At 38.5% G+C, this 12,152-nt stretch overlaps 2 protein-coding genes across 2 annotated transcripts; both read left to right on the top strand.

The window, feature by feature from the left end:
• Positions 2,567–4,140, top strand: LOC110260850 (olfactory receptor 6C2-like). Its single transcript, XM_021093121.1, has one exon. The coding sequence runs from the start codon at positions 2,596–2,598 to the stop codon at positions 3,544–3,546; it is 951 nt and encodes a 316-aa protein (XP_020948780.1). The 5' UTR covers positions 2,567–2,595; the 3' UTR covers positions 3,547–4,140.
• Positions 7,358–7,980, top strand: LOC100737049 (small integral membrane protein 15-like). The gene has a single exon (XM_013997608.2). It carries the CDS (start codon positions 7,699–7,701, stop codon positions 7,921–7,923), a length of 225 nt encoding a protein of 74 aa, XP_013853062.2. The 5' UTR covers positions 7,358–7,698; the 3' UTR covers positions 7,924–7,980.

Raw genomic sequence — 12,152 nt, 5'->3', positions numbered from 1 at the left:
AGATTTTGTTGCTATTATTTCATCTTTTTCTCTAAGGAAATTATCCTCATTGTTGCTTGGTCTAGGATTTTTTTTTTTTTTGTAAAGTAAATTACATTTTAAATTCAATAGAGAGTTTTGGATCAGGTTCTCCAAGGATTTTTTTAATTCAGTGTTTTCTTCACACCTGTTGCAGCTGAAGGAAATAAACTGACCAGAGAAAATCAGAACATCTACTTTTGCAGAGGCATAAAGGCTTCTTAACTCCTCCTTGCTCTTTGGACTTTGTCTTCTTTCAATTACCCAGAAGGCACAGAAGTATGTCTTAATTTTAAAGTAGGATGATGTTTCTTACAAGTTTAGAAAATGTGTGTGTGTGTGTGTTTGTGTGTGTGTGTGTGTCTGTGTGTAGTGACCACTGGTTTCTGGGGGCAGGGGACTAGGAGTGCAGTTCGATAATCATACTGGTCCTTTTTTGTTAATCTGTGAAGCTCACTAAGGTCATCTGGGGTAGAGTTTTCTGGTGAAACAGTGAAGAATGTCCAGGTTCAGTCATGGGATGTTTCTAGCAGGCACATTCGCACAGGTAATTTATACAGCATGTGTTTGTGATTATGTTTCCTTCTAGTAAAAAAAAAAAAAAAAAAAGAATTACTAACTTCAGTATTTCTTTTTGATATTTTATTAAGAAATCCAGTTATTCCTGAGATTATTCATAGAGTTCATGAATCTTCCCTAATTGAAAATACGCACAGGGCTCATTTTATGTATCAAGTTGGTGCAATCCCACATTCAGTGATTGATCCACACACAGGAAAATCTTTCCTAATCTCTCTCTCTTTGTCTGTCTCTCATTTATCTATTATGTGTACATGATATGGGTAAGTATTTAGGGAGTGTACTTAATATCACCTTGAAAGATAAGTTGAGTAGAAATTGTATGAAAAATGAGAGGTCAATTATTTGCTTGGAAGACATCATATCTACATTTGAATATGTAGATTAATATGTTTCCTAAAGTAAAAGCTATATAAAGTGTATACTGATGGGTGTGTCACTCCCCGCTAGTTTTTTTATTCTTTTTTTTTTTTTAAGTATAGGTCCTACGAGAGAATGAATGCTGATGAAATGAATCTAGAAATGTGGAAGAAATTGATGTGTGTATGACAGAGAGAGAGAGAGAGAGGGGAGGGAGAGAGAGGAAGAGAGATAGAGGGGTTGAAAGGGAGGGAGAGAGAGACAGATGGGGGGAAAAAGGGGGGGGGAGAGGAAGAGGGGAGAGAGGGAGAGGGGAGAGGGAGAGAGATATGCTTCTCATAGAGGTAAATGCCTTCTTTGGATCATGAGAGATTGGCTTCAGGAGAAAAAAATATACATATACTGTTAATTATGTGCTAAGTACAATTGTTATATGGTTTATCTCCTTTAAACCTGACCTTAACCCCATGATGCAGTATTCTTGGAGACTCCACTTTACAGATTAGGAAACAAGGAGTAAAGAGAGGTGGAATAACTTGCCCACGGTCACTCAGCCAGTAGGGAGAGAGCAAACTTGGTCCCAGACAGACTGTTCCAAGGTTCATACACGTAACCCCTGGGCATTGCTGAAACCCTGTGCCACCTCTGTTGTCACAAAGAGGGAAAGCAAAGCATGTCTTGATATCCTACAGCTATTTATACCTTTTAACCCTTTAAAAAATTGAAATAATTATGCATTAAAGCCCTCTGCTGAAGAGAGAGATGGAAAATCAGGGAATAACAGAGAAATTCAGGAGACAGGGCCATTGAATGACTTATTTTCTGGGAGAAATCTCACTTGACCTTTCAGGAGGGCTGAGGAGGAATCTGGAGAGATTATGTACCAAGGCCATAATGCCATCCTCTGTGTATTTACATTTTATCAGGTAACACAACTTTAAGAAAAGGAATTTTAAGGATTTAGCTTCTGAGTACAAGTGTTTTGGAAGAAAAGCCCTCTGTGACCCATAAAAAATAGCTCAACAGTGGTCAACTCCTGATCCAATAGGAGAAAGCTCAAAGTATGGACTTAAAAAGAAAGTGAGTTGGAAATAGTGCTGTGAACTGGGAGATCTTAGAATATTGAAAACAATTTCAATAGCAGTAATTTTCAAGAGAAATTTCCCATAAGCTTAGCCTCCCCCTGTGGTAGATTTCGGTGGATTTGAGGGAATTACCACATCAAAACCCCATCATGGGGAGGTTCCCTTAGTGGTTCAGCGGTTAATGAACCTGACTAGGATCCATGAGGATGTAGGTTCGATCCCTGGCCTCACTTAGTGGGTTAAGGATGCGGCATTGCCATGAGCTGTGGTGTAGGTCACAGAAGTGGCTTGGATCCCGCGCTGCTGAGGCTGCGGTGTAGGCTGGCAGTTGTAGCTCCAATTTGACCCCTGGCCTGGGAACCTCCATATGCTACAGGTGAGGCTCCAAAAAGCAAACGACAAACAACAACAACAATAACAACAAAAAACCCCCGATCAGAAGGAAGTGTGTGTGACTAGGTTCGCTTGGTGTTGATGGATGCTGTCTGATTCGGTCGTATTTTGACATTGCTCCTCAGATCGATGTTCTGTGACTTTTGTGTGAAGATTGGGCATGAAGTCAGTGATGAGAAACCATTCGACCATAACAACGTTCATCATACTGGGTTTGACAGATGACCCACAACTGGAGATTCTGGTTTTTGCCTTTTTGTTGATCACATATGTATTCAGTGTGATTGGGAATCTGACCATAATTTCTCTAGTCTTGGTGGATTCTCATTTAAAAACAGCGATGTATTTTTTCCTTCAAAATTTCTCTTTCTTAGAAATCTCATTCACAACCGCCTGTGTGCCCACCTATCTGCACATCATATCCAGTGGGGACAAAACCATCACCATCAGTGCCTGCTTCAGCCAAATCTTTTTTATCGTCCTCTTTGCAGCTACAGAATTTTTCCTCTTGGCAGTGATGTCCTATGACCGCTACGTGGCCATCTGCAAACCCCTGCATTACATGAGCATCATGAACAGCAGAGTGTGCAGGAATCTCATCCTCTGTTGTTGGGTATCTGGCTTATTGATTATCCTTCCACCCCTTGGCCTGAGCCTCCGTCTGGAATTCTGTGGCTCTGTTATTGACCATTTTTTCTGTGACACTGCTCCAATTCTGAAGAATTCCTGTTCAGATACTTGGTTCATTGAGCAGGTGATTTTATTCTGTGCTGTGCTGTCCTTCATAGTGACCCTTGTGTGTGTCGTTCTGTCCTACATATACATCATCAGGACGGTCCTAAGATTCCCGTCTGCCCATCAAAGGAAGAAAGCCTTTCTCACCTGTTCTTCCCACATGATTGTGGTTTCCATGACCTATGGCAGCTGCATCTTTATGTATATCAAACCTTCAGCCAAGGATGAAGTGGCCATTAATAAGGGAGTATCTCTGCTCCCTACATCTGTTGCCCCTTTGTTGAACCCCTTCATTTATACTCTGAGAAATAAACAAGTAAAGCAGTCCTTTTATGACACCTTTAAAAGACTTGCCAATCTTTCAAAGAAATTTTGATTGAAATATATTTCGATCTTCATATTGGGAATTCAAATTAAAACATAAGCATCAACGTATGGATGGAAACTGAGGCACTGGGGTTGTGCAATCCCCTAATGTTGAGGAGCAGTAGAGAGTTGAGAAGCAAGTCAGAACCTTGATAGTCCTGGCATCATGCAGGTGGACAGTTCTCTACTTTTCTGAAACTTCTGTCTTCCCGATCTACATTTCAATGCATTCATTTTACTTTTCTCAAATATACATTAGTCATTAGTCTTCTGTATTGAATCTATTCTTTCCATGTTGTGCTTTCCCCTCTTTGTAATACAACCTTTTTCTAAATACTTTCCATTTTCAACAGGATAAAAAACATGGATTCTTAGGAACTGTAAGTTCTCTTCATCTTCAGGTGAAGATGCCTCATTAATCCTGCCTCATGATAAATAGCTGGTTTTTCAAAAATTATAATAAATAATATTCCTTGCCTCTGCTAATCTGAACTTATTAAACCATATGCCCCCAATATAACATAAATACAAACATAGCCAAATAGTCTTTAAAGATATTTGGCATACTTCCTTTTCTGAGCACAGGCAAAATGATGCTGTGCTTTGCTTTTTTTTTTTTTTTTTTTTTTTTGTCTTTTTGCCATTTCTTGGGCCGCTCCTGTGGCATATGGAAGTTCCCAGGCTGGGGGTCGAATCAGAGCCATAGCTGCCGGCCTATGCCAGATCCAACTCGGGATCCAAGCCGAGTCTGCAACCTACACCACAGCTCCCGGCAACACCAGATCTTTAACCCACTGAGCAAGGCCAGGGATTGAACCTGCAACCTCATGGTTCCTAGTCGGATTTGTTAACTTCTGAGCCACGACGGGAACTGCAATGATGTGCTTTGCTTTAATTGTACTTTGCAGATATGGCCTTTTTAACAAATTGAAGTTTTGTAGCAAACCTTTGTTGTCAAATGATGGTTAGCATTTCTTAGCAGTAAAGTATTTTTAAATTAGGATATGTACATTGATTTTTTTTAGACACAGTGGAATTTGACACTTCATAGGATTCAATATTGTGTAAGCATAACTTTAATATCCACCAGGAAACCGAAAAAATGTTGTGACTCATTATGATATTCACTTTTATTGTGGTGGTCTGGAACTGAACCTGCAATCTCTCTAAGACATGCCTGTAATTGTCTCAAAAACAACAAACAAATATGGGTAAAACACAAAAGCTATTGACTTAGAGACATCAGACTGCGTTTGAAACAAAAGGGACCAGAGAAGCTAAGATTCTGGAAAGGGCAGAACTGTGGAAGGATGAACTGATTGTTTTTTTTTTTGGTTTTTTTTTTGGCTATTTCTTTGGGCCGCTCCCACAGCATATGGAGGTTCCCAGGCTAGGGGTCGAATCGGAGCTGTAGCCCCCAGCCTACATCATAGCCACAGCAACGCCGGATCGTTAACGCACTGAGCAAGGGCAGGGACCAAACCTGCAACCTCATGGTTCCTAGTCGGATTCGCTAACCACTGCACCACGACGGGAACTCCGTGGATGAACTGATTGTAAATAGCTCCTTTTGCCCCCGAGGTCATTTTCAGATTCATGACTGTGGGTGGATTAAGGACATTTTGCAAATTCTTTGTACATTCCTGATCAAAAGAAGTAGTTTCTTTTCTCTTCCTTTTAATTTCGACTGGCCCTATGACTTGATTTTGACCATTAGCATGCTATAGATGTGAAGTCGTGTCACTTCATAGATTAGGTCACTGGAGACATGTGGATTCTGCCTTCTTTTTTGGAACATATGCTCTGTAGGAGTCCAGGAGTTATGTGAGAAGCTTGAATACCCTGAGACTGCCATGCAATGAGGAAGCCCAAGATAGCCTTGCAGAGAGGTGGTGTAGAGAGAGATATCTGGTTAGCCGCCATCTCATCCAGCCATGTTAAGCTGTAGTGACACGTGTCTCAGAAACCTTCTTGGATATCTGCTCAGCTGTGTCTTTACATGCAGTCACCAGTGATTACAACAAAATGAAGAGCCATTTGAGAACCACTCAGCTGCCCCCATCCACTCTTATAACTACTAGTGATAACATTTTGTCTTATCCACTAAAATATGGGGAGATACATTGCACAGCAACAGATATTCAAAAACAAGGTAGAGGGAAAGTGCTTTGCCTGGTTAGTGGGCTACAGGGAGCCAGCAGAACACTCCATGGTCTCCTAAGGCTAGAGAAACCATATTAGCTACTGGAGAAACAGAAATGAATAATCTCAAACTGTAGAGTTTTGGGATTTTTCCTTTCTGTATGTACAGCATATTCAAAAAATGTTAACTAAAATCTTAAAAAAAGACAAGGCTTGGATATAGGAGTAATGGATCAAAAACAATTTGAACCCCAAAGAAAATATATTGCACTTTCAAATAATATAAGAATGATAGTAGTGGACATACATGTAATGATAAGACATGATTGATTAAGAAAGCTAGTTTTCAGTCAGACTGTTAAGTGCCTAACTTTTTATATATTATTGCTGATTCTGAAATCAATATTTCATTTTGAGAAAATGAGACTCCTGGAGGTTAGGTAGTTTTATAAGTGATGGATTCGTAATCAAATCCACTTTTATATGACTCCAAAGTTGTGTTAATATCAGTACACACATCTTAAATCGCCTCAGAGAAGTGCATTTTTTAAATGAGATAATTTGAAGGCTGACTTGAGAACAGTCTACATTTACTGAGATCAGCAAAATTTAACTGTTGACAGTACTAAAACTTTCAGAAAAATTTTCTTTGTTTAAAGGTTTAAGAAAAATTACTTGATATAGTACTCTTTACCAGTTAAAAAATGGTCAGAAGATCTAAACAGACATTTCTCCAAAGAAAGCAGACAGATGACTCAAAGCACATGAAAATCTGCTCAATATCATTAATCAAAACTACAATGAGGGAGTTCCCGTCGTGGCTCAGTGGTTAATGAATCCGACTAGGAACCACGAGGTTGTGGGTTCGATCCCTGGCCTTGCTCAGTGGATTAAGGATCTGGCATTGCCGTGAGCTGTGGTGTAGGTTGCAGACATGGCTTGGATCCCACGTTGCTGTGGCTCTGGCAAAGGCTGGCAGCTACAGCTCCGATTAGACTCCTAGCCAGGGAACATCCATATGCTGTGGGTGTGGCCCTAAAAAGCAAACCAAAAAAAAAAAAAAAAGGAAAAATATACATGCACCGCTATATTCATTGCAGCACTATTCACAATAGCCAAGCCATGGAAACAACATAAATGTCCATCAACAGATGACTTGATTAAGAAGATGTGGTGTCTATACACAGTGGAATACTACTCAGCTATGAGAAAGAACAAAATAATGCCATTTGCAGCAACATGGACGGAACCAGACTTTCATACTAAGTGAAGTAAGTCAGAAGGAGAAAGACAAATACAATATGGTATCACATATCTGGAATCTAATATATGGCACAAATGAACCTATCTACAAAAAAGGAACAAATTCACTGACATGGAGAACAGACTTGTGGTTGCCAAGGGGGAGGGGGAGGGAGTGGGATGGACTGGAAATTTAGGGTTAGTATATATGCAAACTATTGCATTTGGAATGGATGAGCAACTAGACTGCTGTATAGCCCAAGGAGCTATATTTGGTCACTTGTGATGAACATGATGGAGGAAAATGTGAAAAAAAGAATGCATATATATGTATAACTGGGTTACTTTGCTGCACAGCAGAAATTGACAGAACATTGTAAATAAAGTATAACAAAAGTAAAAAAATAAAATTTATAGGGTGAGTGGGGAGAGCGGGTTGGAGCTCAACATTCAGGGCGCGATGTAGGGGAGGCTGGTGGCACCCGCTGCTGTGGTCTTGCCCCCATGCCTAGAGGTAGTGGGTACTGAGCCAGCTGCGCGACGTGTGGTGGGGATGACCCTGCATACCCGGGGAAAGCCTGCTGTGCGAGCCCTGCCGGCCCGCGCTCCCAGGGGTGGAGGGTCGGTCTTTTCAACTCAACCAGAACATAGAATTTAAGCCTTCGCTCAGAAGCGTATGGTAGAACTAAAGCCTATGATAACTAAGGGTCACCTGACATTGTGATTGGCTAATAATCCCAGGACAAAATTACTACTCAAGCATAAGACCGCTACAAAGATGTTTAATATAAAAGCTTGGGCTAAGTATATTGTAGAATGGCCTGCAAAGGATCCATATGGCTTCCTTACAACAATTATTTTGGCTCTTACTCCACTGTTTTCAGCAAGTGCTGTACTGTCCTGGAAATTGGCCAGGGTGATCGAGGCCAGGGAAAAGGAGCAAAAGAAGAAACAAAAACGTCAAGAAAATATTGCAAAAGCTAAACGACTAAAAAAAGATTGAAGAAATGGACAGGCTCTGCAACCAGAGGAAAATCGTTTGGAAAATTATGCAGCTTTGGAAGGCACTAAGGTTTCTTTTCTGGACCTTATGACAGTATTATTTAGTGAAGGAGTCTGAGCATATGGAAGAATCATGTTAGTTCTCACCTGTACTATAGCAACTTCTAGGCTTTGGTGTGGAAGTCTCTAGACAGTTGTTGTAAATTGGCATTTATGCTACAAATTCTTTTTAGTCATTTGCCTTTTTGCAGCCTAAGTACTAAAATGAAAACATCCTGTAGAGAAAAATGACTTTAGAATGTGAACTCTATTCAAGTAATGGCTTAAAATGGGGTCTTGTTCTGGACAAAGGAAGTTAAAAATGTAAAAATGAGAATTGTCATTGCTGTGAGCTGTGGTGTAGGTCGCAGACGTGCTCGAAGCAGTATTGCTGTGCCTCTTGACCATCTGTGTGTCTTCTTTGGAAGATGTCTATTCAGATCCTCTGCCCATTTTTACATTGGATTTTTGTTTGTTTTTGTTTTGTTATGGAGTTGTATTAGTTCTTTCTTTTCTTTTGGAGTTTTTTTTATTAATTTTGGATATTAACCCCTTATCCAATATAGAACTTGCAAATATTTTCTCCCATTCAGCAGGTTGCCTTTTCATTTTGTTGATGGTTTCCTTTTCAGTTAGATGCAGCCCCATGTTGGTTCACAACCTTAGGAGGTTTTTTTTCAGTCCAATTGAAATTCAAAACTGGCTCCAATATGGAGGGCAGGGAGATGGTGGTTTTAATAAATAAAAGAACTTCCGTACAAGGCTTGTGTTGGCTGGCCATACGCTGAGTAGATTTGGGCACCCATCCACCAAGATCTTAACAATTTATGGAGGTATTACTTTGGTTCAGTCATGTATTCAGTCCTGACGGTCTCAACAGCACATTCTCTCAAGTTTTCATCCCTGAAACAGCTCCAGCTATGGGAATGGTGTGCAGAACGTTCATTCCAAGGATAACAGAGGGGTAAGGAGCCTCAGATTCCCAGGGTCCAGCTTTCAAGTCAAGCAATGGTCACACCCTCTAGGTGACCTCTTGTTTATATTTGCTTTAGTTGCCTTTGCTTTTGGTATCAAACCCAAAAATTCATTGCCAATACTAATGTCATGTTTTCTTTTAGGAGTTTTTGATTTTAGATCTTGTGTTCAAGACTTTAATTCATTCTGAGTTAATTTTTGTGTATGGTAGAAGACAGGGGTCCACTTTCATTCTTTTGCATGTGGCTGTCCAGTTTTTCCAATACTCTTTTTTTTTTTTTTTTAGTTTTTAGTTTTTACCTTTTATTTTTTTTTCTACTGTATTGAAGAGACTGTCCTTTCCCCATGGTATATTCCTGGCTCCTTTATCATAAATTAATTGACCATTTTGGGTCAGTTTTTGCTGGGCTCCCTATTTTGTTCCATTGATTTATGCATCTGTTACTTACAGCAATAATAATAATTTTACTTATTTGATAATTATAGCTGTGCATGTGCTATATATGCTTAGCACTGATTTAAAAATGGAAAAAAAATGTGTTGTGTTCATTAAGGGAATGAATAAATGGTCAAAAAACTTCTCACAAAACACCCCCATCCTATTTGACTGAAATAACATGATCTACAAATCATGCAAAGAGAAATTACCTCACAAACTCTTCCAGTAAATAGAATATGTATTCCCAACTCATTGTAGCATAAACTCAATACTCAAACCTGACAAGTACTGTCAGGAAAGAAAATTACGGAAGAATCTTAGTCAAAAACATAGATGAAGAAATCCCAAAGCAAGTATCAGTAAACTGTACTCTGAAAGCTATAAGACATTAATGAAAGAAATCAAAGATGACACAAACTGATGGAAAGATAATCCCTTGTCGGTCCCTTCATTTGCAAATATTTTCTCCCATTCTGTGGATTGTCTTTTTATTTTGTTTAGAGTTGTTGCTCTTGGATTGGAAGACTCAAAATTGTCAAAATGACTATACTACCTAAGGCAATCTACAGATTCAACGCAATCTCTATCAAATTATTAAGGACATTTTTCACAGAACTAGAACAAAATATTTTAAAGTTCGTTTGGAAGCACAAAAGACCCAGAATGGCAAAGCCATCCTTAGAAAGAAAAACGGAGCTGGAGGCATCAGGGTCCCTGGCTTCAGACTATACTACAAAGCCATAGTCATCGAAACAGTATGGTACTGGCACAAAACAGAAATATAGATCAGTGGAACAGGATATAAAGCTCAGAACTAAACCCACACACCCACACACCCATGGTCAACTAATCTATGACAAAGGAGAAAAGACAACCCTTTCAATAAATGGTGCTGGGAAAACTGGGCAGCTACATGTAAAAGAATTAAATTAGAATTAGAATACTTCCTAACACCATACACAACACCAAAAATAAACTCAAAATGGATTAAAGACCTAAATATAAGACCAGATACTGTAAAACACATAGCCCAAACACTCTCTGATAAACCACAGCTATATCTCCTCTGATCCATCGCATAGAATAATGACAATAAAAAAGTAAATAAATGGACCTAATTAAACTGAAAAATTTCTGCACAGCAAAGGAAACTCTAAACAAAATAAAAAGACAACCCACAGAATGGGAGAAAATATTTGCAAATGAAGGGACTGACAAGGGATTAATCTCCAAAATTTATATCTCCTGCAGCCCAATACCCAAAAAAACCAAACAACTCCATCAAAAAATGTGTAGAAGATCTAAACAGACAGTTCTCCAAAGAAGACATACAGATGGCCAAAAAACACATAAAAGATGTTCAACACCACTCATTATTAGATACATGCGTATCAAAACTACTATGAGTACCAACTGACACCAGCCAGAATGGCCATCATCCAAAAGTCTACAAACAATAAGTGCTGGAGAGGGTGTGGAGAAAAAGGAGCCCTATTACACTGTTGATGGGAATGTAAATTGGTGTAAACACTATAGAAAACATTATGGAGATTCTTCAGAAAACTAAAAATATAATTACCACTTTGTCCAGCAATCCCACTCCTGTGCATCTCTCTAGAGAAAACCATGACTCAAAAAGACACATGTACTCCAAAATTCATTGCAGCACTATATACAATAGCCAAGACGTGGAAGCAACCTAAGTGTCCATCGACAGAGGCTTGCCTAAAGAAGACATGGTACATATACATAATGGAGTATTATTCATCCACAAAAAGGAAAGAAATAATGGCATTTTTAGCAACATGGATGGACATAGAAATTATCATGCTAAGTGAAGTTAGTCAGACAGTGAGACAACAACGTCATATGCTATCACTTATATATAGAATCTAAAAAAAGGATACAACGAACTTTGCAAAATAGAAACTGACTCAGACTTTGAAAAACTTATGGCTACCAAAGGAGACAGGTTGGTGGGTTGGGGGGATGGGCTGGAGATTTGGGAAATGCTATAAAATCAGGTTGTGATAATCATTGAACAACTATAAATGTAATAAAATTCATTGAGGTAAAAAAAAAAAACCAAAAGAAACCATACCTCCCCCGGCCCCCACAAAGAAAGTATCAGTAAACCAAGTCAGTAACTTATTAAAAGTATAGTGTAGTTTGACCCAGTGTATTCATCTCAGAAGTATATGGTTGGTTTGATATCAGAAAATCTATTCATGTGTCACCACTTTAACTGAGTTAATGTAAAAACATAATGATCTCTACAGATGTGGAAAAGGCATGGATAAAAATCAATATCCATTAATGATTACAAAAATCTTAGCAAACTAGGAACAGAAAGGCACTTCATTAACACATTTAAAGAAAATGTGTAGTAAACACCATACTGAAATATAAATACTAGCTTATGTCTTTTTTAATTGAAATAGATGTTTACTGTACATTTTTAGGTAAAAAAGTAAATTTAAATTAAAATGCTGTGTGTAATATTATACTTAAAATACATGTGTATATAAATATGGACAACATTTGGAAGGACAAATGCCAAGACAAAAATATTTATTTCTGAGTATTAGAGGTTCTAAATTTTTCAGCTCTTTTTTTCTACTTTTGAATTTTTCTATTTTAAATATGATTATGTGTACAATTTAGATAAGAAAGCTATTTTCTAACTCATTGCACCTTTAAACCATGCGTGAATATATAATGAAAAATTGTTTCTGATTTGTAATTAGAATCTTATTTTTCTACGGCTGGATTTAGTT

Source organism: Sus scrofa, chromosome 5 (genome assembly GCF_000003025.6).
Source record: "Sus scrofa isolate TJ Tabasco breed Duroc chromosome 5, Sscrofa11.1, whole genome shotgun sequence".
NCBI lineage: Eukaryota > Metazoa > Chordata > Mammalia > Artiodactyla > Suidae > Sus > Sus scrofa.
The sequence above is the reverse complement of the archived record's forward strand: the minus strand, read 5'-3'. Positions and strand labels throughout refer to the sequence as shown.